This window comes from Chroicocephalus ridibundus, chromosome 6, assembly GCF_963924245.1.
Source record: "Chroicocephalus ridibundus chromosome 6, bChrRid1.1, whole genome shotgun sequence".
Taxonomy (NCBI): domain Eukaryota; kingdom Metazoa; phylum Chordata; class Aves; order Charadriiformes; family Laridae; genus Chroicocephalus; species Chroicocephalus ridibundus.
Window position 1 is genome coordinate 36,546,935 of NC_086289.1, and position 27,536 is coordinate 36,574,470.

The window sequence follows — 27,536 nt, forward strand, 5'->3', positions numbered from 1 at the left end:
GCCTCTAATTACCCATGAGAATGCCTTCCCCCCCCAGCCCCTTACTTTTTTGTTTCTCTCCTCTGTGTCTACATCTCACAGAGTTTCCTTTGGATGATGTTTCCATAGTCCATATCACCTGATACAGTGACAAAGTCCTGGAAACACTTGTGTATTCGGAATGAACTTTTGTGAGTAATAGTTGAAGGCTGTGTCAAATTCAGCTGTGGTGGTGTAAGGAAGCTGCTCTTGCTGTAGGCACTCTGTGCTCCCATTTAAAGGCATTTATTGAGTGAGGCAGTGTGATAGCAGTGTGCTGTTGGCTGCCAGGTAAATCTGTTCCCTCCCCAGGTTTTGCAATACTGAGGATCTGTGCTGCTCTGAAACTTTGTCTTCAGGAGGGGTGAAGGGAGAATAATCTGTACAAAACCTCTCCGCTGGGAATTGTGAAAGAGATATTTCAGTGGGGGGGTAGGGGGTCTGTGTGTCTCTTCGCTCCTTTACACAGCTGAAGCTTGATTGGAAAAAAGCTGCAGATAAGGGTGCACTGTGCGGAACCAGCGCGGGGTTAATTCATGCAGAAGAGCTTGTCTCACAACGGGAGTGCTGCGCACAGGGAAGAAACCTCCTAAAATCCTCTCTAACTTTGCAGATTCCCTGTGGCACTTTGTTGCCTGCTGCGCTGGTGGGAGCTTGTCAGCCCCCGGGGGACGAAGCGGGGCAAAGCAGGGCCGGGTGCGTAGCAACTGCGTTGCAAAGTGGTAACAATTCCCAAGTGGGGCAGTAACAAAACGGATTTTTCTCCCCTTCAGCTTGGCAGCTCTCCAGGTGCCTGCTCTGGCACAATGAAGTGTGTAGCTGGGGAGGGAGGGACTTTGGGTTGATGTGGGGGGGGAGTGATACGAAGAGACAGAAGTTTAATCATTGAACTGATCACACTGGATGGATTTATTTCTGGACTCAGTTTCCCAGGAACTCCACTATCTCACCCTGGGGGATATGCCTCAGCTGAAGTTTCTCTAGCTCCAGCCTCGTGAATAAAGACCTGTTGCTTTTGGAGTTACTCACAGCAGCTCTGTCACTACTGACTCATCCATCTGCTTCAAGAAAATGTTTGCCGTCCACTTGCTAGCTTTCCATTTCACAAAGCTAAAAGAGGATCAAATAAAAAAGGTAAGATGCAGCATTAGCTGATTCCTGTTTTGAGAACTGTTACTCGGATACCGTGGGGTCTGCCGTATGTAATGCAGACTAGTTAATGGCAGTATCTACTAAAGCCATACAGCCAAATGGGGTAAGAAGTATTTGGACCCTAAACCATCTGACAAGTGTGAAAATAGGTCTAGCTAGTGCTTTTCCCTGCACAATTATAAGTTGTCTCCCAGTATTGGAGCAAATGATCTTCAGTAAGGAAAAGTGGTGCTTAAACTTTATCTGCCGTGGTGTGGTGTAGTCCAGAGGGCAGAAAGGAACCTCTAGCTGAATTGCTTTGCAAGTGTAGTGTGAAGGATGGGATTTCTAAAGCTGAGCAGGAATCAGAGTCACTTGTGTTGTAACAGGTGTAGGGAGAACTCCTGGGGTCTTTGGGCCAGGTCTTCTGGGACTCAAGAGGCAGTTAGTCTCTTGTGTCTAGTGTTGGTGTGGGAGAAGCGCACCTGGCTGATCGCTCTGACGTTTATAGATGTGATCTTTTATTTCAGTCAGAAAAGCTCAAGATGGCCCAGATCTGAAGCCATCAGTACTGGGAGTGAGCTGCCTAATGGTTGCTCTTCCCTAATCTACTTTCATGGCCATGCTGTAATGGGTTTTTGGCTCTCCATCATAACACCATGTGGGCCTTGTAAGCTTCTTTGGTCAGGAGGTCCTCTGGTTTCTAGACATGTCCCCTGCGGGTCCTCTGTTCTCCTGGCACGTCCATTCAATGCTTGCTGGTGGACGTTGCTGCCAGGCTCTGTCCTCTTGTTTTCCAGCCAGCTGGAGGTGGGGTTGTCTGCAGACGTGTGGCAGTGCAGGAGATCCAAGGTCCTGGTGGGTAGATCCGCCTGCACTGCTGAGCTCATCAGCAAAGCGAGCAACATTGGGTTGTCTTCTCTGTGCCCTTGCTTAAACATCGAGTGGCTTGTTCTTAGGGGGGCTTCTTCCACTAATTCTGCCTTGAAGAGAAGCCTTCCAAGAGAGGTCCTGGTATCTCGACAGTCACATGTCTCTGACTCTCTCTGTCACAGTCCTTTTATCCCCAGGGTTTAATATGATCAGAAGGGGGCCCTAATGCCCTTTCCTTGTGTGAGGATCTGATCTAAGATCTCTCATCTACACAGTACTATTTCTTCTTACTTTTTGCTAATGAAAGGAAGAGATCTTGTGGAGCAGTGCTTGGGTGGAGTGGGCTCTTCAGAGAAACATCCAGTAGTTGAGGGAGAACTTCTCTGAAGTGAGGGCAGTGGAGAGGAGAAGGCAGAGGGATTCTGCCAAAGCCATTAAAAAAAAAATAAATCTTTCTGTTAGGTGCAAACTAGCCCTGCCTGAAGGCAAGAAACCACATGCTCTTTAGAGTTCTCTTTTAAGAAGTCCAGGGTAGGCTCTATGGAGCAGAATTAATTAGAAAGAAGGCATGCCTTCCCATCCCTCCCTCCCCAGGCTTATTTGCTTTCTGGTGGCAAGAACAAGAGCCTCCCTTCCATGAAAACAGTGCTGTTTCCATAATTGAGGCAAGACACTTAAAAACAAAGACTGTCCTTGTGGGGGTGGGAGGGAGGCAGCAAGACAGCGTTTGGTGTTGCACGGCCTGGCCATTCCTGTGCTTGCAAGCAAATGGTGTGTGAGCAGGCCTTTGCTCTGGTTGTAAATCAGGCTAGAGTCAGCAGGCTTTCCTGGGCTCTGCCTTATCTAGTTCCTCGGAGAGGACTGTCCCCTCCTGTGGTTGTAGGTAAACAGGGTGGGGAATGCAGTTTCTATGGGGAGCACGGAGCTGGTGCGTGTTCTCTGCAAACAGATATGGTCATTCATTATTACTGTTTAGGTTTTTTTTCCACAGGGACTTCTGTCACAAGGTTATTTGGCTCTGTGTGAGAATGTGTGAGAATGCGTGAGTGCTGTATGTCTCCAGTCGTTGTATTTTCTTTTTTTTTTTTTTTTTTTGGTATGCCCTAAAAAGCAGTGCTAGTGCTTGGGCTGAGAAGGTGGATCCTACGCAGTGATGGGGCCTCAAAAAAGGCTTGGAAGAAACCAAGTGCTTGTGCAAACAAGAGCTACAAAGAAAGATCTAAATAATGGCCTTTTTAAGGCACAGCTGTATCCAAAGGCAGCTGCTGCTCCTCGCCAATTGTATCTTGTAGTTTAAGACTTTCTCCTCTGTCTCTGTATGTTTTACTGTTAGGTAAGTGCTGGAGTTACTTTCAGGGTCCTGGCTTTTTCAGGTGGGTCATTGCCTGCCATCAGTTTCAAATAGGACTGTGAATAGCTAACTAGGTTGTGCCTCATTAATATAGGTGGCCAGTCCAAATTGCAGAAGAGGCCAGTTTATCCACAGCCTGTTCCCCTCTGTTTAAACAGTGCGACCTTTTAAGTCCTGCCTTGTTGCTGCTGGGACTTGTTTTGTGCATTTTCTCCCAACCCTCCAGGTCTCCTTATGTAAATGGGACTGCTTAAATGCTCTAAACAGATAAAGCAGTGTAATGGTGTAGCCCATGGTGCAAGAGCTGAGCGTCTGCATTCAAAAAGCATTGGAAGCTGTCCCACGCCTCTCCCCTGCCCACCGCCTCTGGCCCCAAGTCTCAAGTCTCATGTCCTGGGGAGCGGGATGTTAACACAGATTACCCTCCAGGGGACATCCAGCTGTTTGGAGCACAGAATTATTATGCCTGCATCATGTTTGTTCATACAGCACCAGTCTGGCTTCCCAGTTTAAAAGCATCTGGATGCTGACAGATACTTATTTTGCTGCGTTAATCCTTTGTTGTATCCAGCTATGTAGTTTCTAGGCCACCTTAATTACAGCCATGTATCCAGCCCTGCAGGGAGATGTCAGTCCAAGCAGTGTGTCGTCCTGAAGAAGAAAACTTTTAAGTTTTGCCCTGATGCAGCTGTACAGAAACTCCACCAGTTTATCTGAATGACTGTCTGCTATTTTATAGATGCTTTTGATTCCCTCTAAATTCAACTGGCTTTTATTTTAATGTATGCTGCAAGTTATAGACCTGTAAGAAAGGACATTGGTTGCACCCAAGAATGTGTTGTAGGTGTAATCCTAGAATCACAAGAGAAGGAAGGGCAGAGCTGGAGTGAGAAAAGGGCTTTGAGCTCCAGCCTGGCATGCCAACAAATTTAATTGTCTGTAGAGGGAAACAGTAGCTGAATAGATGTTTTCAGGTTGTGGCTGACACGCTTGGGTACTGATGGCATTTTCTGGACCTGACTCAGAGGTCAAATTCTCTCCAGGTTGAGATACTTTGCAGTTCTAGTTCATTACACGTATGTATAGAAGGAGACTATGGTGTAAAAACAGCTTGTCAGGGGCTCAGGCAAGTCTCATGGGCTTATGTATGTTGGCAAGATACTGAGCCATCAGAAAAGACGGCTAACTTTTTGACAGTAATTCACCAAGGCTGCATTAAGCATTTTCAAAAAACAGTTTTTTATAAGAGTAAGTGTTGAGTTCTGATGATGTCCCGGAGCTTGCTTGCACTGGTGATCACGGGAATTGAGGTGCTGAGGTGAAAAATGAAATTGCAGAATCAGGGGGGGTTTGCGTAGGTGGTATGCTCACCTTCAGTTTGCTACATATATAAAAAGAATTCTTTTGTCTCCTTAGGATCTATTTAGCCTCATGTCCATCAAGGGGGTGGGAATGAGCATAGTAATTCTTGTCCAGCATAATGCAGCGTGCTGCTGGAATTAGAGTTCAGGATTTTCAGATCCTTCATGCCAGACTGCATCCCTGATGGTTACAAAACTATTGCAAGTGGCTGGGAAGTTCCTGCATTTTCTCTGCTTGCAGACAGAGATAAAGGAAGCCCTCCCCGGTTCACACAGGAGAGTCCCCCTGTAGTGTGAAAGCAGTGCTCATCCCAGGCAGCACTGAGCACTGAGGAGCCTGCGTGCCTCCTGAGTAACACCTGTCATCTTTCCAGGTTGACAGGTACCTGTACCACATGCGCCTCTCCGATGATGTCTTGCTGGATGTGATGGCTCGCTTCCAGGCCGAGATGGTGAAGGGCCTGGGGAAAGACACGAACCCCACGGCAACCGTAAAAATGCTGCCGTCATTTGTGCGCTCGCTTCCTGATGGCACAGGTGAGTGTCCTGAGGAGACAACAGCTTGAGGGAGCGCTGGCAGAGGGTTTTTCTTCCCTGCACCAGGTGGATTTTGACCTAGCGCTGCTTGTTTGAAGAAAAGACCTAGTAAGTGCTCAGAAAACGGCTTTGTTCGTCTGCAAATGTGGCTGTACCTAGCGCGGGCCTTTATGCAGGAGCTGTGGCTGGGCACGGCAAGGGCAGCCTCTACAGCCCAGACCCTGCAGTGCAGTGCGCTGCAGGTGTGGGCCATGCTGTGGCCCTGGGGTTGTGGAGCTACAGGGAAGGCAGGATGCAGCAGTGAAACCCCTCAGGTTGCAAAGTGGCAGGAATGTTGTGTTCTCGGAGCTGTGAATCCCCTCTCAGCTTCTGACAGCAAACTCTGCGCTGCTTTCTCTATTGCGCCCCAAAGTGATTCCCCTCCTGCCCTTCCTTGTCTTCTGCATTGGGAAAATCTGCTTCTGGATGTGGTCTACCAGGAAACAGCCTACTCTGCTTCTGCAGCTGGATCCTTGTTTCTAGTTGCCCCTGAGGCTTAAGCAGAGAGGGAGAACGTGCCATGTTGTCTTCTGGGAGGATGTGAGATGAGGTAGGATCTAAAAGCCTGTCTTGTTGAGAGAAGTATGCACATCCAAAATAACTCTCCTGGCTCAGTTGGCTCCCAGCAATGCAGGCTGACAGAATATTATGTTTTTCCCAGGTTTAAGCAAGTCTGTGAATTTGTGCAGGACTCTGTGTCTGGCCTAGGTCAGGACTCAATGTGTAACAGCTGTGCAGAACAATTAAGAGAAGTGTTTACTTTTGTACCTCATTTCCACAGGACTTTATTCCTTCTGAAGGTAATTTTCCTACAGTTAAATGAGAAATAATGGCTTTAATGGCATAAGGGGAACATTTGGAGGCTAGTCCCTTGAAATGAGGGATCTCTGAGAGAAATTATATACAGTCCCCTCAAACTGTCTGGCTGGAACTGGGCACTCTTCTTTTTGCTGCAACCTTCATCAAAGAAAAAGAAATATTAGCTTAATCCTTGCTATCGCAGTGACCATCACTGGTCCTGAGGTCTCACACGGCACTGATCCTGTCCTGAAATAGCAGGGGAGCCCCTGATGTCAGGAGACCTGGCAAATAGCATGTATCGCTGTTGCAAGACTTCATGTTCCTCAAGGCCAACTTTGAATAATCCTCTCCTGGCCTGCGTGGCCTTTCCGCTGTGTCAAGGACACGCTGCAGGGTCAAGCTGGACTATGTCTTATTGACACGCTGCCTATTTTAAGTATCGCATTGATTTTTCTATTTTTGCTCTCTTGCAAAATCCTTATTGGTTATTTTGTTTCCAGACAAAACTTCCAGCGGGTTTAAACACCTCAAACTTGGCTGGATTTTCACATCTGCAATATCAACAAACTTTCAGATTTTCCAGTGCCCTCAGTGTTGCTACCTGAAATGACCTGTATGGGGCACCATCAGTTTTTGATCATCTAGAGATTAATGGTCTGACTAATGTTACAGTTTACTGAGTAAACCCATTTGCCTCTTCACCTTTGTGCTATCTGACCATGGTATTACAGGTAGAATTTCCTGCTTCGTTCCCTCTCAGGGCCAGACTTGATAAAATTTAGTCAGGTGTTTGGACTGTGAAACGAAGATCATGAACATACCACTGCATCGTCCTTTTGGGAAGGGCCTTCTCCTGTGCGTGGGAGGGATAATTGTTTTATTGTAGCAGTGACGCCAAACTGTCCTTCCATCTGAGGCCTCCTGCCAGGGAAGAATGTGTCTGAGCTAAGAGTGCTGCTGACTGAGAAACAAAACTAAACAGAACAACTGTTTTACAGAAACAACTAAAGGCATTTGGAAATTATTGTGTTCGTTGACTTTGGGTGGCAAATTAGTCCTGCCCCACTTGGAAGTTGACTTCCGCAGTAGGGCCAAGTCTAAACATGTGACTGCAAATCCTGCATCCTTTACTGGACATGCAGGTAATGCTCTCAAACTCCCATTTTCCCACATGTCAGGGGCACAGTTTTGCAGCCCTTGTGTGCTCTGGTTGGCCTTGCAGTTGCTTTGGGGCTGGCTCTCTTCCTGAGAAGCTTATCCTTCTGCAGCTTGAAAACATGCTGCTGTGGAAGGAGCAGGTTGGGCAAAACCAGGCTGCTAAATAAAAATGAAATTAGCTGCCACATAGCGAGCTAACAGGACAGACCTGGTACCCTTGCTTAGGGTTGCCAGCTCTTAGCCTTCCTGGTGATGCTCCCAGGCCCATAGGATGTGGACCATTACGGAGTAGGAGAGCCTGTGGCTGTGGTGAGGCAGGGGCCCTGGGCCTTCATCATGGCATCTAGGCCACGCTGCTCGGCTGTCCCCAGTAATGGTTGCCCACTTGTGTTGCAGAGAAGGGCGAGTTCCTTGCTGTTGACCTGGGTGGCTCCCAGTTTCGTGCCCACCAGGTGAAGGTGTTTGATGACGGGAAGCAGAGCAGCCAGCTGGAGAGCAAGTTTTACCCCTCACCCAAGGAGGTCATACAGGGGAACGGAGCTGAGGTAGGGCACGCAGGGTCTTCTGTGGTGGTGCTGCGCTTGAGCGCATCCCTGCTGGACGCAGCCTGACTGTCCTCTTTCTCATGCAGCTCTTTGATTACATTGCTGACTGTCTGGTAGACTTCATGGAGACCAAAAATTTGAAGCATAAGAAGTTACCTCTTGGCTTTACATTTTCTTTTCCTTGCAAACAGACCAAACTGGACAAGGTAAGATGCAAAAAGAAATATTGTTGGCAAGCCTAGCTGGACCTGGAGAAGCTATTGCATCAGAGTGTTACTCTTTGGCCTTTTTGTGGGGTCATGTTTACATAGCTCTCTGAACGAGGCGTGGATGACCATTAGCATTTAACTAGACTTGACTGCCATTCAAACGCTCATTTCCCATCTCAAGGCAACATAATCTTTAAGCTAAAGTTGTTCTTTTACTTAATCAGTACTCAATTCCATAGTAACCACATGCTCTTCGATGAAGACTGTTAGACTGTAAAACACATACTTTTGTGTCCTGAAGCATGTTTCTTTTTTAATCACTCTCATTCAATTTCTTTTTTACAGTTAATTCCAAATAGGAAAGACCTGTAGCTGAGCTGTTTGAGAGGCCACATGGGGAAATGAAGGGCTGGTTGCAGTTATTTTGTGGCCTTTTATTCTAGCCTCCCTTTTATTTCTAGGGATCTGTGCTTTGGGTCCCAGTCCTGCAGACGCTTTGTGCTTAATGCTGTTAGTCTGTGGTGAGCATCATAAAGCCACACATGCTTTAAACAAAGCACAGGGAGAAGCATATGCAGGACTGGGACTTTATTACTGTACCTGTTTAGTTGTGTTTTTACGGACAGGCACTCCAAGGTGAGATGTTCTGCTATAACTTATTTTGGCCCACATTTTAATGTGCGGAGAGACATAGTGGGCTTCTCCACAGACTTTGGACTTGGCTGTCTTTGTGGCAGGTTTGTATGCTAAAGTCGGAGCTTTTGGGTCACTGGGCTGTTACTTTGCAGGGAGTTCTTCTTTCCTGGACAAAACACTTCAAGGTCCGAGGAGTTCAGGACACAGATGTGGTCAGCTCTCTGCGCAAGGCCCTCCAGAAGCATAAGGCAAGTTTTGTACCTGCAGGAGGGTACCTGCAAATCCAGGTTGCCCTAGATTGTCCTCCTGGGAGATCAGCTCTTGGTGTGTGGGTTGTTTTGGGAGTTGTCAGACAGCCTTCAAGGACAAATGTCCAACGTGGCTGTATATCTAGTAGATCTGTCTCTTCCTCGGAGCTGAAGCTGTGGAAGAGGGGACATGCAGCTGCAACTGAGGCTGCCCCAGGCCAGTCTAACAGTGATGGCGACTGCGCACTGATAAACCAGGCTGTCGGTGACAGTGAACAGTGCCCCGCTGTCTGTCTGAGCTAAAGGCAGTCTGTTGTGAACCTTCTCGGTAAGGTGTGCATACACAGTGTGTTTCGTAGCCTGACTTGTGGGGTGAGGGTTGGAAGGGGGGAAGGTATCATCTCAGATTGGCACACCTAACTCTACCAGCGCTTGCCCGTCCACTTCAGTCTGTGGGATGGGGTGACTGACTGTAATTTTTGAGATCAGCAGTAAGGCGTGATTAAATCTGCCCTTGAACTAGTGTATACCTTTGAATAACATTGTGTTTTAATATTTTGGAAAGCCTTGTTTTTCATGTTCAGTGCTATTGGTAACACCATCTAAGAAATACAAAGCATCTTCCCATACCTTGATAACTTTATAGTAAAGAGGAAACTCTTCTGTTTTCTCAGATGGTAAAAATCCAGCCTCGATTTTGGTTCACTTCTTTCTCTGCATCGGTCTTGCTGCAGTTAGCAGGAGCAAAGGATCTGAGACTTCCTGGGTGAAGTCTGGCTCCCTGCTAGTGTTGACACCTGAGTTACAAGAATCCTTTGATAACTTTGATTTTACTTTATCAAGTTACCTCAGTGTGAAAGGAAAACTGCACAGCCTTGATGGAAAGGCTTTTTAATTGAGTGTGATACTGGTGCATGGCCTTGTGTTGAATAGCTGCGTTTATGTATGTATATTTTTGGTCCCATTTGGTGGGATCTGCTTAGGCAGTAGGACATTATCCTATCATGCAGCTCATAAGGATAGATGCGCGGGTCCTAGCATATCGCAAAATTCAAAGCAATAACATGTTGCTTTTTCTGGCAAACGAGGTTGGTGTGGAGAAAAACAAATCCTGCAAGCAAAGATTGTGTCTGGCCAAGCACTTGCGAATTCAGAGATGTTACTCTACAGGGTTGTGGGGACTGTTATAAAAGGAAGTGGTGTGTCTTTCAACTGAAGAGCTTTCCTGAACCAGGCCTTCAAAGTACAACCTGGGGAGTATGTCTGCGTGCTGTTGTTTAACAGACAGGAGGCTTTCTAAGCTTTTTCTTTTTTCTTTTTTTTCTGTTAATCACCCACCTTTATGCTATTAGGATATAGACCTTGATGTTTTGGCACTGGTCAATGACACCGTGGGAACTATGATGACTTGTGGATATGATGACCCGCGCTGTGAAGTTGGAGTCATAATTGGTAATTTTTTCTGTTCACTAAGTAGTTTTTTTTCCCCCCTCATTTGTTTAATCCTAACAAATCTGGAGTAGAAAGGAGTGCCCCAGTACAGGAAAGAGCAGGAAGAAAATGGAAATAACAATGGTCGGATTTTCAAGCCTGGCTGCCTTCTGTAAAGCAGCTGTTTTTATGCTGATCACATTGCCACCAAATACCACAGTCCCCATTTTGTCTGGGTTCAGTTGTGACCAGCATACTAAACTTTTCTGCTGACTGTATAGAAAATTACTGTCTGTCTGTCCAGAGAAAGCTGAATTCCTCTCACATCTGGTAGTTAAGATCAGCTACGCTTTCCAGAATGTCACTGCTTCGTGCACTGTGGTGGCTTTTCTAAGGCATATAGAAATACATTTGAAAAAGAAAAAATGTTTTTAAACAAGTCAAGCCTGAGATTAATTTCCAAAAATTTTTCACTCACTCTGAAATGATTATTTAACAAGAGCGGGTGGCTTGATATTAGCATCCTGTACCACAGGGTTATGTATTTATATTTTCTTCCAAAGACAATATACTGACCTATTCCCAGATGTATGGACTTAAACAAAAAGCAAACCTGGAACAAATAGATAATTATCCACACTGTCTCCAACATGCACAGGGACTGGCACCAACGCATGCTACATGGAGGAAATGAGGCACATCGATCTGGTGGAAGGCGATGAAGGGAGGATGTGCATTAACACAGAGTGGGGTGCCTTTGGAGACGATGGTGCTTTGGATGACCTCCGCACAGAGTTTGATCGGGAGCTTGATCTGGGATCTCTCAACCCTGGAAAACAATTGTAAGTGATACCCTGGCTGATTTGCCTCTGCAGACTGTATGTTTCCAGTATATGCCAGGAGCCCCTTTGGAACAGGAATTGGGTTAAGTGAACCTGAGTTGACTTGATTCCTGGTCCTGTCCTATCCTATCCAGACCTTTTCCTTCTGGGAAGGGTGGGTACCTTTCACACCTGCCTGCCTCACAGGCCAAGGGATTGCTGCTGCAGTTGCTAATAGGTTGTTAAGAATAGGTAGTTGCTCTGGTATGATGCTGTGGAGGGGTAAAGAGATGAGGAAGGTAGACAAAGGGCATATTTAAAGCCTGGTTCATCAAAACTGCTTCGACTGGCTGAGCTGCTCCTAAGTCTTTTGAAAATTCTCTTTAATTCCTCACATCTCGAGGGGCTCTTGCTGGGTCTCAGGACCTCAGGATGGCATCCCATCTACAACTTATCTCCCAACCCCTTTTTGTACATGCTTAAATGTGATCAACCTGCACGAGAACATAAGATGCTCGTATTTAGACTTTTCATAGCTGTGGTAGCTGGTGAACACCTGTAATCCTTCCTCTGCTCCGTTCCAGGTTTGAGAAGATGATCAGCGGCCTGTATTTGGGGGAACTTGTAAGACTTATTCTGCTAAAAATGACAAAGGAGGGTCTGCTTTTCAATGGGAAAGTGTCAACAGCTCTGCTTACTAAGGGCAAGATCGAAATGAAACATGTGTCTGCAATGGAAAAGTAAGAACCTGCAATATGCTGTTTGAGACTGGCTGTTAGTCTTTCACAAGCACAGCAATGATAATGAACGTGTAATTATAATCTGTGAGTCCTGGAAAAATCCTGAACCGTTCAACTTGATTTTGCTTTTGCCTAGGAGAAAAGTTGATCTTTCTGTAAGTAGGAATTGGTGGAAGATGAAGTTTTAGCAAAGTTCCACAGTAGCAAATGTATTGTTAATCATCACGGATGCGGGTTGTTTAAATAACCTCTTTGGAGACCTGAGTACATAGGCTGTTTGTTGCAGTTTTCACCTTCTGTGATGTGGGAATGCTGGTGTTGTGGAGATGTAGCATAGACTCTGGATCAGCTAGTGGATGACTACATGGAAAACTGGCTGATTCTGGTGTTTTGAAGAGGGATCCTGGTCCTCATTGTTACTCCAGGAATAATTTTCTTTGTTGTATTGAGTGAAGCTGTACATTTATTCCTGTGCCCTCTTCTATGGACTAAATATTTTATCCTGTTCTCTTCTTGGCTAGCTAATTGGTATGTCTCACCAAAAACTGAACCCCAGGAAGGAGCCTCTTAAAAGTCTGGTCTCTCCCCCGGGTACTTTTGGGAATAGTGTGGGAAAGACATTACTGGTTTATGGGAACCAATTATTGTGCCCTGGTCTTCTCTCATTTCTTTTTGAGCCAACATGCAGATACTGATTTATGTGTTGCCTTAATATCCTTGCATTAGATGATATATTCTTTCGTTTTGGAGTAGATATAAGGAAGGTCTGAGCAACACAAAAGAGATCCTTACAGAACTGAACCTGTTCCCCTCTGAAGAGGACTGCATTGCTGTTCAGCATGTCTGCACCATCGTTTCCTTCCGCTCAGCCAACCTCTGTGCTGCTGCCTTAGCAGCCATACTGACCCGACTGAGAGAGAATAAAAAACTGTTGAGGATGCGAACCACTGTTGGGATTGATGGGGGACTCTATAAAACCCACCCCCAGTAAGTAGCTAAAGAGGATTTGGTAATTACTGGCCACGTGTTGATGTTGCAAAGTCTCCTCCTGCGTATATGTGTGGCTTTTCAGAGAACTGCTGGTTTTCCTGCAGGGTTGGGGTGAGATCCGGTAGAGTGCGGAGGGTCAGACTGGCTTAGTTATTGCAAAGCTGTCTCAGGAGCTTTAGAACTTGGGGTGGGAACAACATGACAGATGGGATAATGGTGTCTGGGGAAGAGCAATTGATTCCTCAAGTGACTCCAGGGCACTTGCAGTTCACTGTGGGTCTTTCCCCCTCCTTTCCCCCTCCTTTCCCCCTCCTTTCCCCCTCCTTTCCCCCTCCTTTCCCCCTCCTTTCCCCCTCCTTTCCCCCTCCTTTCCCCCTCCTTTCCCCCTCCTTTCCCCCTCCTTTCCCCCTCCTTTCCCCCTCCTTTCCCCCTCCTTTCCCCCTCCTTTCCCCCTCCTTTCCCCCTCCTTTCCCCCTCCTTTCCCCCTCCTTTCCCCCTCCTTTCCCCCTCCTTTCCCCCTCCTTTCCCCCTCCTTTCCCCCTCCTTTCCCCCTCCTTTCCCCCTCCTTTCCCCCTCCTTTCCCCCTCCTTTCCCCCTCCTTTCCCCGAATCTGTGCTTTCCCAAACTGGATGGAAGTCTGATTCAAGATGGAGACTTTCACCCTTTGTGATTGTGACTGTCCACTGTTGCCTGGCTTTTCTCCAGTGGCACAGGCACTTTTGTAGAGGTATCTTCGTGTTCCTGTAAGTGTACAGGTTCTGCAGAATAGCCAGAAATAAGGATCATTGTATCCATCTCCTAGACCAGTTTCTGACCTTGTGCTTCTCTTGACTGTGCTTCAGCAATTGTGCTGTTGGATGTATGCATGTATTACAGAATCACAGAACGGTAGGGGCTGGAAGGGCCCTCTGGAGATCGTCTAGTCCAACCCCCCTGCCAGAGCAGGATCACCCAGAGCAGGTTGCACAGGAACACGTCCAGGCGGGTTCTGAATGTCTCCAGAGACGGAGACTCCACCACCTCTCTGGGCAGCCTGTTCCAGGGCTCTGCCACCCTCAGGGTAAAGAAGTTCCTCCTCATGTTTAGGTGGAACTTCCTATGCTCAAGTTTGCGCCTGTTACCTCTTGTCCTGTTGCCGGGCACCACTGGAAAGAGCCTGGCCCCATCCTCCTGACACCCACCCTTTAAGTATTTATAAGTGTTGATAAGGTCCCCCCTCAGTTGTCTTTTTTCCAGACTGAAGAGACCCAAATCCCTCAGCCTTTCTTCATAAGAGAGGTGTTTCAGTCCCCTAATCATCTTGGTAGCCCTTTGCTGCACCGTCTCCAGCAGCTCCCTGTCCTTTTTGAACCGGGGAGCCCAGAACTGGACACAGTACTCCAGGTGCGGCCTCACCAAGGCAGAGTAGAGGGGGAGGATGACCTCCCTCGCCCTGCTGGCCACGCTCTTCTTCATGCACCCCAGGATGCTATTGGCCTTCTTGGCCACAAGGGCCCATTGCTGGCTCATGGTCATCCTGTTGTCCAGGATGGACTCCCAGGTCCCTTTCCACCGAGCTGCTCTCCAGCAGGTCAGCCCCCAACCTGTACTGGTGCAGGGTGTTATTCCTCCCCAGGTGCAGCACCCTACACTTGCCCTTGTTGAATTTCATAAGATTTCTCTCCACCCAGCTCTCCAGCCTGTCCAGGTCTCTCTGTATGGTGGCACAGCCTTCCAGTGTGTCAGCCACCCCCCCCACCCCGCCCCCAGCTTTGTGTCATCAGCAAACTTGCTGAGGGTGCACTCCATCCCTTCGTCCAGACCACTGGTGACTATATTGAAGAGGACTGGGCCCAGTACTGACCCCTGGGGAACACCACTCATCACTGACCTCCAACTAGACCCTGTGCCCCTAATCACGACCCTCTGAGCTCTGTCTTTCAACCAGTTTTCTATCCACCCCACTGTCCGTTCATCTAACCCACACTTCCTAAGCTTCCCTATGAGGATGCTGTGGGAGACCGTGTCCAACGCCTTGCTTAAAGGTAGACCACATCTACCGCCCTCCCCTCATCTATCCATCCAGTCATGCCATCATAGAAGGCTATCAGATTAGTATTATTATTATTGGTATTGATTAGTATTATTAGTATTATATACTAATAATTAGTATTATTAATAGTATTGGAAGTGTATGTGAAGTAAATCATGCATGAAGTGCCTGCAAGAGTCTGAAGGAACTCTTTGTTCTTGTAGGTATGCCAAACGTCTGCACAAGGTGGTGAGAAGGCTGGTCCCAAACTGTGATGTTCGGTTCCTCCTCTCTTTGAGCGGCAGCGGGAAGGGGGCTGCCATGGTCACAGCAGTGGCATACAGGCTGGCTGCTCAACGCAACAAAATTGATGCTGCTCTTGCACCATTTCTGCTGTCCCTGGAGACCCTCAGAGAAGTTAAGAACAAAATGAGGACTGAGCTGGAATATGGGCTAAAGCGAGAGACACAAGCCAGTGCCACAGTGAAGATGTTACCCACGTATGTGTGTGGGACACCAGATGGAACAGGTGAAGTCATTTCCTGATCACCCGGAAGTGGTTCAGGAAAGTTGCTTGTCTGTTTTCCAAGGGGAATACGCCAATTATTCTGGCAAATGCCAGGGTGATTTATGCTGGCCATCCGGGGCTTCCCGTGATGTTATCTGGCTGGTCGCTTCAGCCCCATGCTAACAGACTGATGGAATAAATGCCATAGGCAGTGTGCTGTCTTAGGCACAGATGAAGTTTCTTGGGGATGTGTGGCAGAATATGGCATTCTGACTGGCAAACATGTTATGAGAAGCACCAAAATGAAATACTTTTCATCTCTTACAGAGAAAGGAAAGTTCCTTGCCCTTGATCTTGGTGGGACAAATTTCAGGGTTCTGCTGGTCAAAATTAGAAGTGGGAGAAGAAGATCGGTGCAAATGTATAACAAAATCTTTGCCATTCCTTTGGAGATCATGCAAGGGACGGGGGAAGAGGTAACATCTAATGTATGTTTAAATGACCCAGCCAAGGCGCATTGCATGGGATTACTGAGAGATCTATACGCTTTTTCTTTCCTTCCAGCTCTTTGACCATATTGTCCAGTGCATAGCAGACTTTCTGGAGTATATGGGGATTAAAGGTGCTCGACTGCCTCTGGGTTTCACCTTCTCTTTCCCGTGCAGGCAAGCCAGCATTGACAAGGTAAGAACTGCAACACAGAATGGGTCAAATGGCAGCTATGCATCTCCTTGGTAAATAACATAATTTTGGTGAGGGTGACTTGTTTGTTTGGAGATCGCAAGCAAAAAGTTATTCTTTGAAATGTTTTCTTCCAAGCAGGACTTTACAAGGTTGGAAATACATGTGTGTGTGTGTGTGCACAAATTAATCTTTGGAGACAATATTTCACCTGTTTTATGGGGATTTTATTACTCTACTGTGCAAATGAGCTGTGTTTCATGAGAAAGTTATCATCATGTATGCATTATGGGAGGTAGAATTTTCACCTCTTGTATCTCATAAGAGATGGATGTTACTTGCTTTTCTTCTATAAAGATTAAGCCTTTATGATAGCGAAATGACTACATATTTTTAATAGCCTGGGAATCTCTTATGCTGCCGTAACTCTTCAATGGCAAGAGACAACAGATGCCTCGCACTTGCTCAGCTACAGTCCCAGGGTGTTTTCCTGATTGTGTTGCACAGCTCTGATTGTATAACTTCTGCACTATATTAGTTTCTTTTTGTTGAGTGTCAGTGGGCAGAACTGAGCTTGCTTGTTCAGCTTGGAAAGGTTGGCTTTTTGACAGATATTATATCTTCATCTTTCCAGATCTGATGTAAGAAAAAAAAATAGAATAAAAAAATAGAAAAAAAATAGAATAAAAAAATAAAAAATAAAAATAAAAAAGAAATAATTCTCAATTGCTTTGATGCATTTCCAAAGAGGGGCAGGGGAAGTTGTGTTGCTTAACTCTAGTCAAATATGTAGATATTGGGGAAACAAGAGACTGTTATTTTATTGAATGTTTTTATAACCTGTTGGGTTTCACCATAGCTTCTAAGTCTAGAAATTAGTCTGCTCTGTCTCAATTTTCAGATCACAGTTAAGAGTATAGCAATAGGACTTGACTATTTGTGGGGAGACCACTCAATATGCCTTCCAAACCTACAACACAGTATTTAGGTCTTGACAAATGGTGAGGAAACAAATTTCCACAGCAGTGGTGGCAAATTGAGAGACACATCTGTTTCAGGGTGCCATAGAATAGAATCTTTGTGGTTGGAAAGGACCTTTGAGATCATTGAGTCCAACTATACGCACACAAAAAAACCCAAAACCAAAACCCCTACAATCTCTGTCACTAGAGCATGCCCTGAAGTGCCAAATCTACACGTTTCTTAAATACCTCTAGGGTTGGTGACTCAACCACCTCCCTGGGCAGGCTGTTCCAGTGCCTGACCACTCTTTCAGTAAAGTAATTCTTCCTAATATCTAATCTAAACCTCCCTGCCGCAGCTTCAGACCATTTCCTCTGGTCCTGTCATTATTCACTTGGGAGAAGAGGCCAACACCCACGTCTCTCCAACCTCCTTTCAGGTAGTTGTAGAGGGTGATGAGGTCTCCCCTCAGCCTCCTCTTCTCCAAACTAAACATGGCCAGCTCCCTCAGCCTCTCCCTGTGTGACGTGGTCTCCCGACCCCTCACCAGCCTGGTAGCTCTCCTCTGGACAGGCTCCAGCACTTCAATGTCCCTCTTGTACACAGGGGCCCAGAACTGAACACACTACTCGAGGTGAGGCCTCACCAGTGCCGAGTACAGAGGCACCATCACTTCCCTGCTCCTGCTGGCTGTGCTATTCCTGATACAAGCCAGAATGCTGTTGGCCTTCTTGGCCACCTGGGCACACTGCTGGCTCATGTTAAGCTGGCTGTCCACCAGCACCCCCAGGTCCTTTTCTGCCAGGCAGCTTTCCAGCCACTCTTCCCCAAGCCTGTAGCGTTGCTTGGGGTTGTTGCGACTGAAATGCAGGACCCGGCACTTGGCCTTATTAAACCTCATACAGTCGGCCTTGGCCCATCGATCCAGCCTGCCCGGGTCCCTCTGTAGAGCCTTCCTACCCTCAAGCAGATCAACACTCCCACCTAGTTTGGTGTCATCTGCGAACTTACTGAGGGTGCACTCAATCCCCTCATCCAGATCATTGATAAAGATATTAAACAAAACTGGCCCCAAAACTGAGCCCTGAGGGACACTGCTGGTGACCGGCCGCCAAGAGGATTTCACCCCTTTAATCGCAACTCTCTGGGCACGGCCATCCAGCCAGTTTTTTACCCAGATTTTTTATAGTACATCGGCCTGTGTGTTTGGTCTTTTACTGTTGCTAGAATTTGAGGGTGGTTTTAAGAGCAGCTTTTTCTCCCAGTTGCCCTCTTTTTTTCTTATTTGGATAGACACTCCAGAGCCAGTTACCAAGCAGAAGTTAATTACTTCGTGTAACCTGGAGATCTACTTCTGTCAAGTAGCTGTCCAAAAAGAAACGACTTAGTGTTGCCTGGAGTCGTGGGATCATACCAAGTGTCCTTCAGTAAATGAGCCAAAAATTAACCAGTAGATGTTCATTAATGCATGTTGGGTGTTTAATTATTTACAGCAAAAGTATTTTTTACAGTCTTTCTGCCACAGATAATGCAATAGCTATGTGCGCAGTAGGTGAGATGAGGTTTTCCAAATTAGAGTCTTAGAAGGCACTGAGTTGGCAGTGTCTTGATAAATAGTGAGTAAACCTGGATTCACTGCCATCAGCAGTTGAGTAGCAAAGATACACATGCACACGCCCTCCACTAGGCGCTCACAGTAACCTGTCCAGGGAAATACCTTATTTAAAACAAAAAAGAAAAAAAAGGTAGTGAGGGAAGTTGGAGAGAAGAAAAGACTGATGCTTGGAATGTACAGTCTTCTCTCTATGTTCACTTATGATTTTCTTCCCCTTCTGTTTCAGGGAACGCTTGTGGGATGGACAAAAGGTTTCAAGGCAACAGACTGTGAGGGGGAAGATGTTGTTGATATGCTGAGAGAGGCCATCAGGAGAAGAAATGTGAGCTATTCTCTGCTGTTCTTTTTGGTGTATTTAACGCACTCTGCCTCTTCCTCTGGGACCCCACTACTGATTTTGAATTGTGTTTTAGGAGTTTGACTTGGACATTGTAGCAGTGGTGAATGACACCGTTGGGACAATGATGACATGTGGATATGAGGATCCAAACTGTGAGATTGGCCTTATTGCAGGTACAGTGATATTGAAGTGAACACTGTAAGACGAAAGCATGTATGCTTCACACCCTATTTGTAAAACAACATCTTTTATTTGAGTTTGATATATGGTGTTACTAGTCACTTGGATTTCTTGGCAGATTTGCATGGTATTCCACAGATAACATAACACCAGTAGCAGATAGGATCCTGAATCTGTTGGACTTTTGATCATATCTCTGATGGTGCTTAACAAGTGTACACATGTTAAAAGAATATGAGAACAGCAGATAGAGCATGAATCCTTGTTTTGACAAGTGTATTTGTATTTACTGTGTAGCCAGGTCATAGGCCTTGGAACAAGAGAATATTTTTTAAAATCTTAATGAATTCTTTTGGGCTTTCTAGATGATTCCTGCAGTAGGTCTCTCCAAGTTGTCATCTAGAAATACATCTAAGCTTGTAAGAACTGAAGCCCCAGTTGGAAAACAGACTCTTCTGGCTGGCTAAGTTCACCAGCTGTCTTATTTTGTTTGGAGAACTGGTCCTTACATTAGTTAATGTAATCCATGTTGCAAGTGAAGATGCCCTGTTCATGAAATCATTTCAGACTTAGTAGCTGCTTGACTGGCTGCTGGGCTCTTGGCAGTGTTTGCTTTTGGGAGCCTGCTGTCATGCAAGATGATTTGTGGTGCGTTACAACCAGACTGGCAGCAAAGACTGATCAGTGCTGGCCAACAACTGCCAGAGCCGTTTCTGACCTGTAACACAAAGTCTTCATTGCTCTAACGCTTGGAATTTTTTGCGCAGGACCCATTTTCCTTGGTAACATTCAGTTGTGATAAATTACAGCATTCTTAGCATTACTGGCTAGCACTTGCTTGTGTAAGATATGGAGAGATCTTTGAAATTTGGGATAGCGGGTAGAGAGATTTTAAGATGATCGTTGCTGTCATCTTCCAGGTGTTTCAGCTGCTACTTCACTTTTCTGTCTGAAGCTTTGTAATTTCTTTCCTCCTAGGAACGGGCAGCAATGTGTGCTACATGGAGGACATGAAAAACATAGAAATAGTGGAAGGGAATGAAGGAAAAATGTGCATTAATACAGAATGGGGAGGATTTGGTGACAATGGCTGCATTGACAACATCAGAACAAAATATGATAAAGAAGTAGATGAAGGCTCATTAAACCCAGGGAAACAGAGGTAAATGTGATGGTCCTGATGCTAAAAGCCTGATGAAGTCAATCTTCGAGACACGCTTGCTGCTTTTTAAAATATGCTTAATGAATGAATAATCAAAAGGAAATTCTAACATTACATTTCATTGGTTGCATGGTAAGTAATGCAGGTATCCAGAAAAAACCCACAGCACCGTTTTCACCTTAGGACAGTTACCAAACAGTGCAGCTCTTAAGATTTCACTGCAAAGTGTAGGACTTGCTGTGTTCACCCTCTTGGAGTGTTTTTTCAAAGGTAAAATACAACTTGTGCAAGAGGATAAACTGAACTTGACCGTTCTTTGTTTCGTAAAGACAGCATTGATTACGTGTGACTCACTGGTGAATGCATGGGGGGTACAGGGAAATGTTTCGCTTCAGCGTGGACTCTGGCTTTAACACTATGTTCTGTTTAATATTGCAAGGTTGTTTTTTTTTCTAGTTCTGTTACCTTTTAACATAGGTAAATATGTTGTAATTTATGTTTGCACTTGAAGCCACTGCAACAGATTTTTGATGGTTGAAAGATGGAGTTCAGTGGCTATTGCTCTTCAAGCTTTTATTGCTCTTGTAAGAGTTGATAGGGTGTGTATGTGCCACTCATGTTAAACAGAGGTAACATGCCATCTTTTTAAAAGTACTTTTTTTTTTTCTTTTATAATATAACAGGTATGAAAAAATGACCAGCGGAATGTACCTAGGTGAAATAGTAAGGCAAATTTTGATCGACTTAACCAAACAAGGACTGCTGTTCCGAGGACAGATTTCGGAATCACTCAGGAAAAGAGGCATCTTTGAAACAAAATTCCTGTCTCAGATTGAGAGGTAAAGTTGTGAGATTTATGTGGTTTAAATCCTTGGGACCTCTAGAAAATAATCTGCAAGTGTGTGGAGGGAGCCCTTTCCTTCAGGAAGTCAATTACAGTTTTCTTCTTTGTGCACATGCCCTGCTCCCCCATCCCCAGAATACAAGCCAAAATGGAGGAACTGGGGGAGTTCCAGAATTATTGTGTAATTATATGAATTATAATTTCCTGTCCATGCAGCTGTGTTATCTTGGATGCCTTAACCATCAAGCGTGATTATACTTGGAGTGTTTCTCGACTTAAAATAGTGCTTATTTGAAATATAAAAAGTCAGTGATACATGAATAGTCATTAATATGTCTTTACCTACATATCTGCATGATTGCAATGGTCCTCCAGGCTATTTGGAACTCTTTCTACTGTTGAAAACCTTGAAAGATAGTGTCTCAGCCTTGGGATCAAAAATAAGTCAGGTGGTTGATATGGCTCAGCTCCCTCATGACTTTGGGAGTTAAGTGATTAACTACTGTTTGTGCCTTCTGGAAATGCAATCTAACACAGCAAAGGACATTCCAGGCACAAGTTTTCAATCTGAATTCAGACTGGAATCTGCCTTAAAACAATTGGAGAGTGCTGGAGTTGGAGAGGTGGTTCCGTTTCCTTTGGATCATGTCAGAGCCTCAGCTGTAAGACTTTCATTTGCATGCCTGACAAAGCTTCCCCTAATGTCTTGCTGCTGCATGTGTTTCCCTCTGCGCAGTGACCGGCTCGCCCTCCTCCAAGTCCGGCGAATTCTGCAGCAACTTGGCCTGGACAGCACGTGTGACGACAGCATCATTGTGAAAGAGGTGTGTGGAGCTGTTTCAAAAAGAGCCGCCCAGCTCTGTGGGGCAGGACTGGCTGCTATTGTAGAGAAGAAGAGAGAAGACCGAGGTGTGGAGCACTTGCAAATCACCGTTGGAGTAGATGGGACTTTGTACAAGCTCCATCCCCAGTGAGTACCTTGGTACCACTTCCCTTTGCTTGTTTGCTCACTTCTACTGTGGAAACATACCGAGCTGTGCTAGCTTTCTACTGAGATGATAAAAAATGAGAGAGGGGATAAAGATCTAATGTATTTCCCTGCATCCTGTCATTTCTCTTGACTAGCCAAAGGACCAAAAGTTACAAAGCCAAGTCCAGTTACCACTGGGTGGCTCTTTTTTCTGGGGCATTGAGTGAACTTACTCTTCTAATATTTTTTTTTCCAATGTTTTGGGGGATTTCTGCAATATCTGGGCATCCCAGATGGAAAGCTGTGTTGGGTTTTTTGGAGCTGGGTCAATATTTTGTGACCAAGGCCCAGAAGTAGATGCATTAGCTTTTGAGCTGGGAGAAGAGAGCCTCCTCCATGATCTCTAAAGGCAAGGGGGGTTGCATCTGGCATCATGCTGAAGAAAATTAAAGCGGAGAAATAGAAATTAAAATTTGATTGTGTACAGATATTTGTCTCTTTCATGAATAGGAGGAAAAACAAACAGAAAGGGATGCTATGGAGAACCAGTGGAAGATGTTGGTTGAAGTTGTGGTTCCTTGCTAATAGATGATTATAAAGATCTCAGACCAGAAAGCAGCTGCTAAAATCTTCTGTTCTTCTCTCCCTTCCCTTTCAGTTTTTCTAGGGTCCTGCAGGAAACAGTGAAGGAACTGGCACCTCAGTGTGATGTGACTTTCATGCTTTCTGAAGACGGAAGTGGGAAGGGAGCTGCCCTCATTACTGCAGTAGCAAAAAGATTGCATAATGTTGGACAGAAGTAAAAATGAGAGGTCAAGTCATTTCCGCACTGCCAGGCGTGTGCACTAGAGATTTGCTGAGCGGTGATTCAGGATAGCTTTGCCAGACACCAGTACACAGGTACCTGTTTTCAGGGAGCAGCTGGTTTTTGACCAACCAGGATTGTGGATTTTTGTCCTTTGATAACTTTGATCAGGTGTTTCTGCTCCACACTGGCATTATGTCTTGGCATACCGCAATCTACTCAGTTCTGCACTTCCTTCAATGCATCTATACTGTGCATTGGAGAGTGAAAACAAAACAAACAAACAAACAAAACAAAACAAAAAAAAAATCAACCCCAAATGTGTCTTTTTACAGTGGCTTAATTAAGCTGCTGCACCACAACTGAGTTTATCACCAGTTTCTTGGGATTTGTGTGTGTTTTAGTTTTGGCTTGGCCTGGCTCAAGGAGTACCGAGATCCTGATGTTGCATCTATCTAGTGGACATATTTGTTCAATGCTTCACAGGTTTTACAATAAATCTGCAGGTAAAATAAACTAATGGACTTCGGTTGGTAATGCTCCCTCCTCCGCTGCATTGGTTGCAGTGTAATGTAATGTAATATTTCCCTGAGTACAGGAGGCATGTTTAATAGATGAATGTAAAGGAAAAAAATATGATTCTGCAGAGTACCAGTTTGTGTCAAAATACATTAATTCATCTGAGTGCACATAAACCTAAACTAATGCTGGGTGGATTCTGACTGTGACTGATTCTTTTGCTGCCGAGGGCTACAGGGCCTATGTCAGGGCTACATAGAAAGTATCAAATCCGTTCGTCTTTGGGCCACTGAAATAGCGGTGTAGAGAGAAAGAAAATAATCATGTGAATTTCTGTAATTTCTCCTCTTTGTTTTCCCTCAGTTATCTCCTTGCCTGTTCATGAGGGGATAGTTTCCATTTTGTGGAAAGGAGTTTATCCTGGTTTTTCATTTTCTGTTGCCTGCTGCTCTGCCTGTCTGCAGTCTGTTGTAAATAAATCTGTGGTGCTGTGAGTCTTTGCTTCCCTGTCTAGTGCCTCTTCTGAGTTGTGGGAAGAACACGCAGGCAGCGGGAGCTTCCGTTAAACCTATCTATAACAGTTCTCAGCAGCACTGCAGTTTTTATGAAGGTGGCTTGCGGATAGAGCCCATGCCCTTGTGTGACCAAACGTCCCTCCCCTGGCTTACCCATCCCAGAACAAACTGAAACAATAATATGGACAGAGAAGCAGCAAATCTGTAGCCTGCGATTCTCTGTTCTCAAGTATTCCTGTATCTCCATTAATCCTCTCTTCTTGGGTATTTGCTTCCTTTCAGCCTGGCAGCAGAAAGTGGGGCCAAGAAATGTGCTTTAAGCCTAGTTAGGTCAAAAGTAACTATCGTGCAGGGGATAAGCAGTTGGGTTTATGTAAATAATCTGTAACAAGGCCGATGGGTTTAAATTTAGCAACGGAAAATTCAAAACTTGAAGCTAAAGGCCTTTCCTGTTTTGTAGTTTTTAAAAGAAACATGTCAACAGCTCTGTGTCTGTGTTGGAGTTGCTGGATGGGTAAAAAATAGTACTTGGAAATAATTTTCACCTCTGAAGGAATTCCTCATGGTGCTGAGCTCACTATGCTGAGCAACTGGGAAGAGGCAAGTTGTGAACTCCTGTGACATTTAATGTTTTCCTCCTTTTGTCAAGAAACTTAGTATTTTACTTTTTCCTTATATTTCAGGATCCACAGAAACCAAAGCTTGACATGTAGTGGGGGCAGAGTTATTTGGAACAGATGTTTTTTCCTGGCGATGAACAGGCTAAATTTGGAGGGGCTGGGCATAGAAGGAAAAAAACATCAGGTGTTGGGGCTGTGTGGGGCCTAGAAACAGCCCTTCTGCATTGCCTGTTTCTCACCTCAGCACTCTGAAATCTTGTACCGTCTGTGTCGTTTGGGGTCCTTTTGGGGGATTGGGTTGTGCTAATCTGCAAAAGTGCATCTGTGGATGAAGTATGTCCCTGGGGATCTGGAATGAGGTGATGTGGACGTGCCCCAGGGTGGCCACGTGAGTATGGTGTAGGGCATCTTTTGTACTTTTATTCTAAAGTCTGTTCTGCGCAATTGGAATGCAAATCAGTAACAAAACAAGGTAAACTCCTTGCATGGATCCTTGGTTTAAATTTAGAAAGAAATCCTATGTTGCTTTGCTTTTTTTTTTTTATAATATTTTTTTGGAAACTAAATATTCACAGAGACTCAGTTACACCTCAGCTGTGGTTGCTCCTTTTCTGCAGTAAACTAAGCCCACACAGTATTATTTTTTTGCATCTGCAGTTTTTTTCCAGTGGGTCTGTGGGTGTCATGGAATGCGATCACATGAACCTGAAACTGCTCACGAAGGGCTGTGTGACCTACAGCTCTTGTCAAGGTCCCTAAGGCCCAGGACACGCATGCTCGTGCCTTTTCTGCAGGCTGCTGGCTTGCTCTGAAGCCAGGCAGCTCCCATGCAGCTTTGATACACGTCTGCTGGGCAGAGGGATGGCATCCAAGCTGGGAAGGCTGCTGCTTTCTAAAAGGGAATGAGTAAAGATTCACTGGGCAGCCCCGGAGAAGGGAAGGATTGGCTACTGTGGGATTGTACTGGGGGGGTGTAAACTTGTAGTTTCCTGGGGTCCCATAAACACACTGATGCTTCGGCTGACTCTAAACCAGAGTATTCTCCGTCTGGTTAATGATGCAGCATCATGTTCCTGATCATGTTGACGTATGAAAACTCAAGGACTGTTGCAAACTTGCAGTCTCCCTTGTATAGATTTTAAGCTGCTGAACCAAAACCCTTCTCTGCATATCATATGTGGAGATTCAGTTTAAAGCCCTAGCTTAAAATAAAAGTAGAGGCCTTCTATTAAATGTAACACAGCATACCATATGCTGAAAACGATGTTGTACAATTCATCATGTGAAGTTGTTAGTCAACTTAAAATAAAATGAGATTCTTCTGGTTTCACATCTTAGATATGCTTTTCTACTGGTTTTTGGATAGCTTTGTGATGCTTCATTTCTGTGTGTTTTGTGGGTCGTCCCTCCAGCCGATATGTTTAATACTTCTTGAATTTACTGATTTTTGTTTTGATGCTTCTTGAAGACATGAACATCCTTTTTCAGATCTAGGTCATATATTTGATTTGGAAAGTTCAAAGATCTTTAAATCGCATGTGTGATAAGTATTACTGGGCAGAGGTACTAAGGTTTGTGCTTTTCACAGAATCACAGAATGGTAGGGTTGGAAGGGACCTCTGGAGATCATCTAGTCCAACCCCCCTGCCAGAGCAGGGTCACCCAGAGCAGGTTGCACAGGAATGCATCCAGGCAGGTTTGGAATGTCTCCAGAGATGGAGACTCCACCACCTCTCTGGGCAGCCTGTGCCAGGGCTCTGCCACCCTCAGGGTAAAGAAGTTCCTCCTCATGTTTAGGTGGAACTTCCTATGCTCAAGTTTGTGCCCATTACCTCTTGTCCTGAACCTTTTCAGAAACTCCTGAACCTTTTCAGAAACTCCTAGTAGATGGTTGCAGTTACCTTTTTCTGTGCGGAAAGGATGATCCTCAATATGTTGGTTTGCCTCCTAGAAGGACATTTTGGTGGCTATCGATTTGGACAGTGCTGCTGCTTTGCCTCCTAATCCAGACAAAATGCGCAGCAGCTCAGTGGTGACATATTCCCTTTGTCACTCTGACAAAGTTCACAAGTAAATACAGGATCGTTTGCAAATCCTTCAGAAATCCTGATTAGCATAATCTCACTTCTTGGGAAGTCAATATTATATAGGATTAGCAGATTAGCGTAAAGGAGTTTGAGGCTGAAATGTAGGCAATACCAAAATGAAAGTATTGTTGCGATTCTGTTTCTTTGCACTTAGTGAAATGAGCTGGTTTTTGTTTGGGGGTCTGGGGTACAACTTCACTGTAGCAGTAGGTGGAGAGGGAGGGAGGGAGTGGGGGAGACTTGGTGAATGTTGTCCAGCTTTGGATAGACTTAACAATTTCTCTAGAAAGGACCTCTGCTGTCCTGGACTGTCATTTAGGGCTTATCCAGAGCATTTCTCTGACTTGTCAAGTGGCTAGCTTGTCAAATGATACTTTTTTTTTTTTTAATAATAAAAAAAGACCTATTCCTGTACATGAGTATGGATGGCCTGGTGGGGTGAGAGTGGGAAGGGAAGTCAGATGTCTGCCTTGTCCCAGCACTGCATCTACTCCGTAAAGCTGATGTAAAGCAAGATACAAAACCACCAAAAGTTTAATTAACGTTTTCCCCTCTCCCGTTGATAGTATCACATTGCAGGTGCACACTGAAGGTGCTGTGAACGTGATGGGTCATGCCTATCTGAGAGGGGAATGCCAAAATGATTTTGATCTTCTTGTGTGCTTTTTAATGTCCTCCAGATGCCAGCTCCTTCCCTACCCAGCCTCATGCTTTGTCTGCACTCTGTGTCCGAGGGCTTTGTGCAGCCCAGGTACCTCTAGAGGTAGTAAAAACTGCTGCATGCTGTGAAGAGAGAATAGATTTGGTAAGAAGCCTGGTAAACATGG

At 45.3% G+C, this 27,536-nt stretch overlaps 1 protein-coding gene across 2 annotated transcripts; it reads left to right on the forward strand.

The window, feature by feature from the left end:
* Window positions 1-515: 515 nt before the first annotated feature.
* On the forward strand, window positions 516-25,881 carry LOC134517921 (hexokinase HKDC1). 2 transcript variants are annotated; one of them, XM_063339936.1, is made up of 19 exons: window positions 516-714; window positions 944-1,152; window positions 5,109-5,271; window positions 7,666-7,814; window positions 7,901-8,020; window positions 8,812-8,907; window positions 10,260-10,359; window positions 10,997-11,180; window positions 11,744-11,899; window positions 12,653-12,886; window positions 15,125-15,429; window positions 15,736-15,884; window positions 15,973-16,092; window positions 18,894-18,989; window positions 19,081-19,180; window positions 20,166-20,349; window positions 21,033-21,188; window positions 21,930-22,163; window positions 22,822-25,881. In XM_063339936.1, exons 2-19 carry the CDS (start codon window positions 1,090-1,092, stop codon window positions 22,964-22,966), a joined length of 2,754 nt encoding a protein of 917 aa, XP_063196006.1. In that variant the 5' UTR covers window positions 516-714; window positions 944-1,089; the 3' UTR covers window positions 22,967-25,881. The 2 variants fall into 2 exon arrangements, 1 of the variants encoding a protein (XP_063196006.1); XR_010071760.1 differs by lacking the exon at window positions 516-714 and having other exon boundaries at window positions 864-1,152; window positions 22,822-25,010; window positions 25,280-25,881.
* Window positions 25,882-27,536: the final 1,655 nt, after the last annotated feature.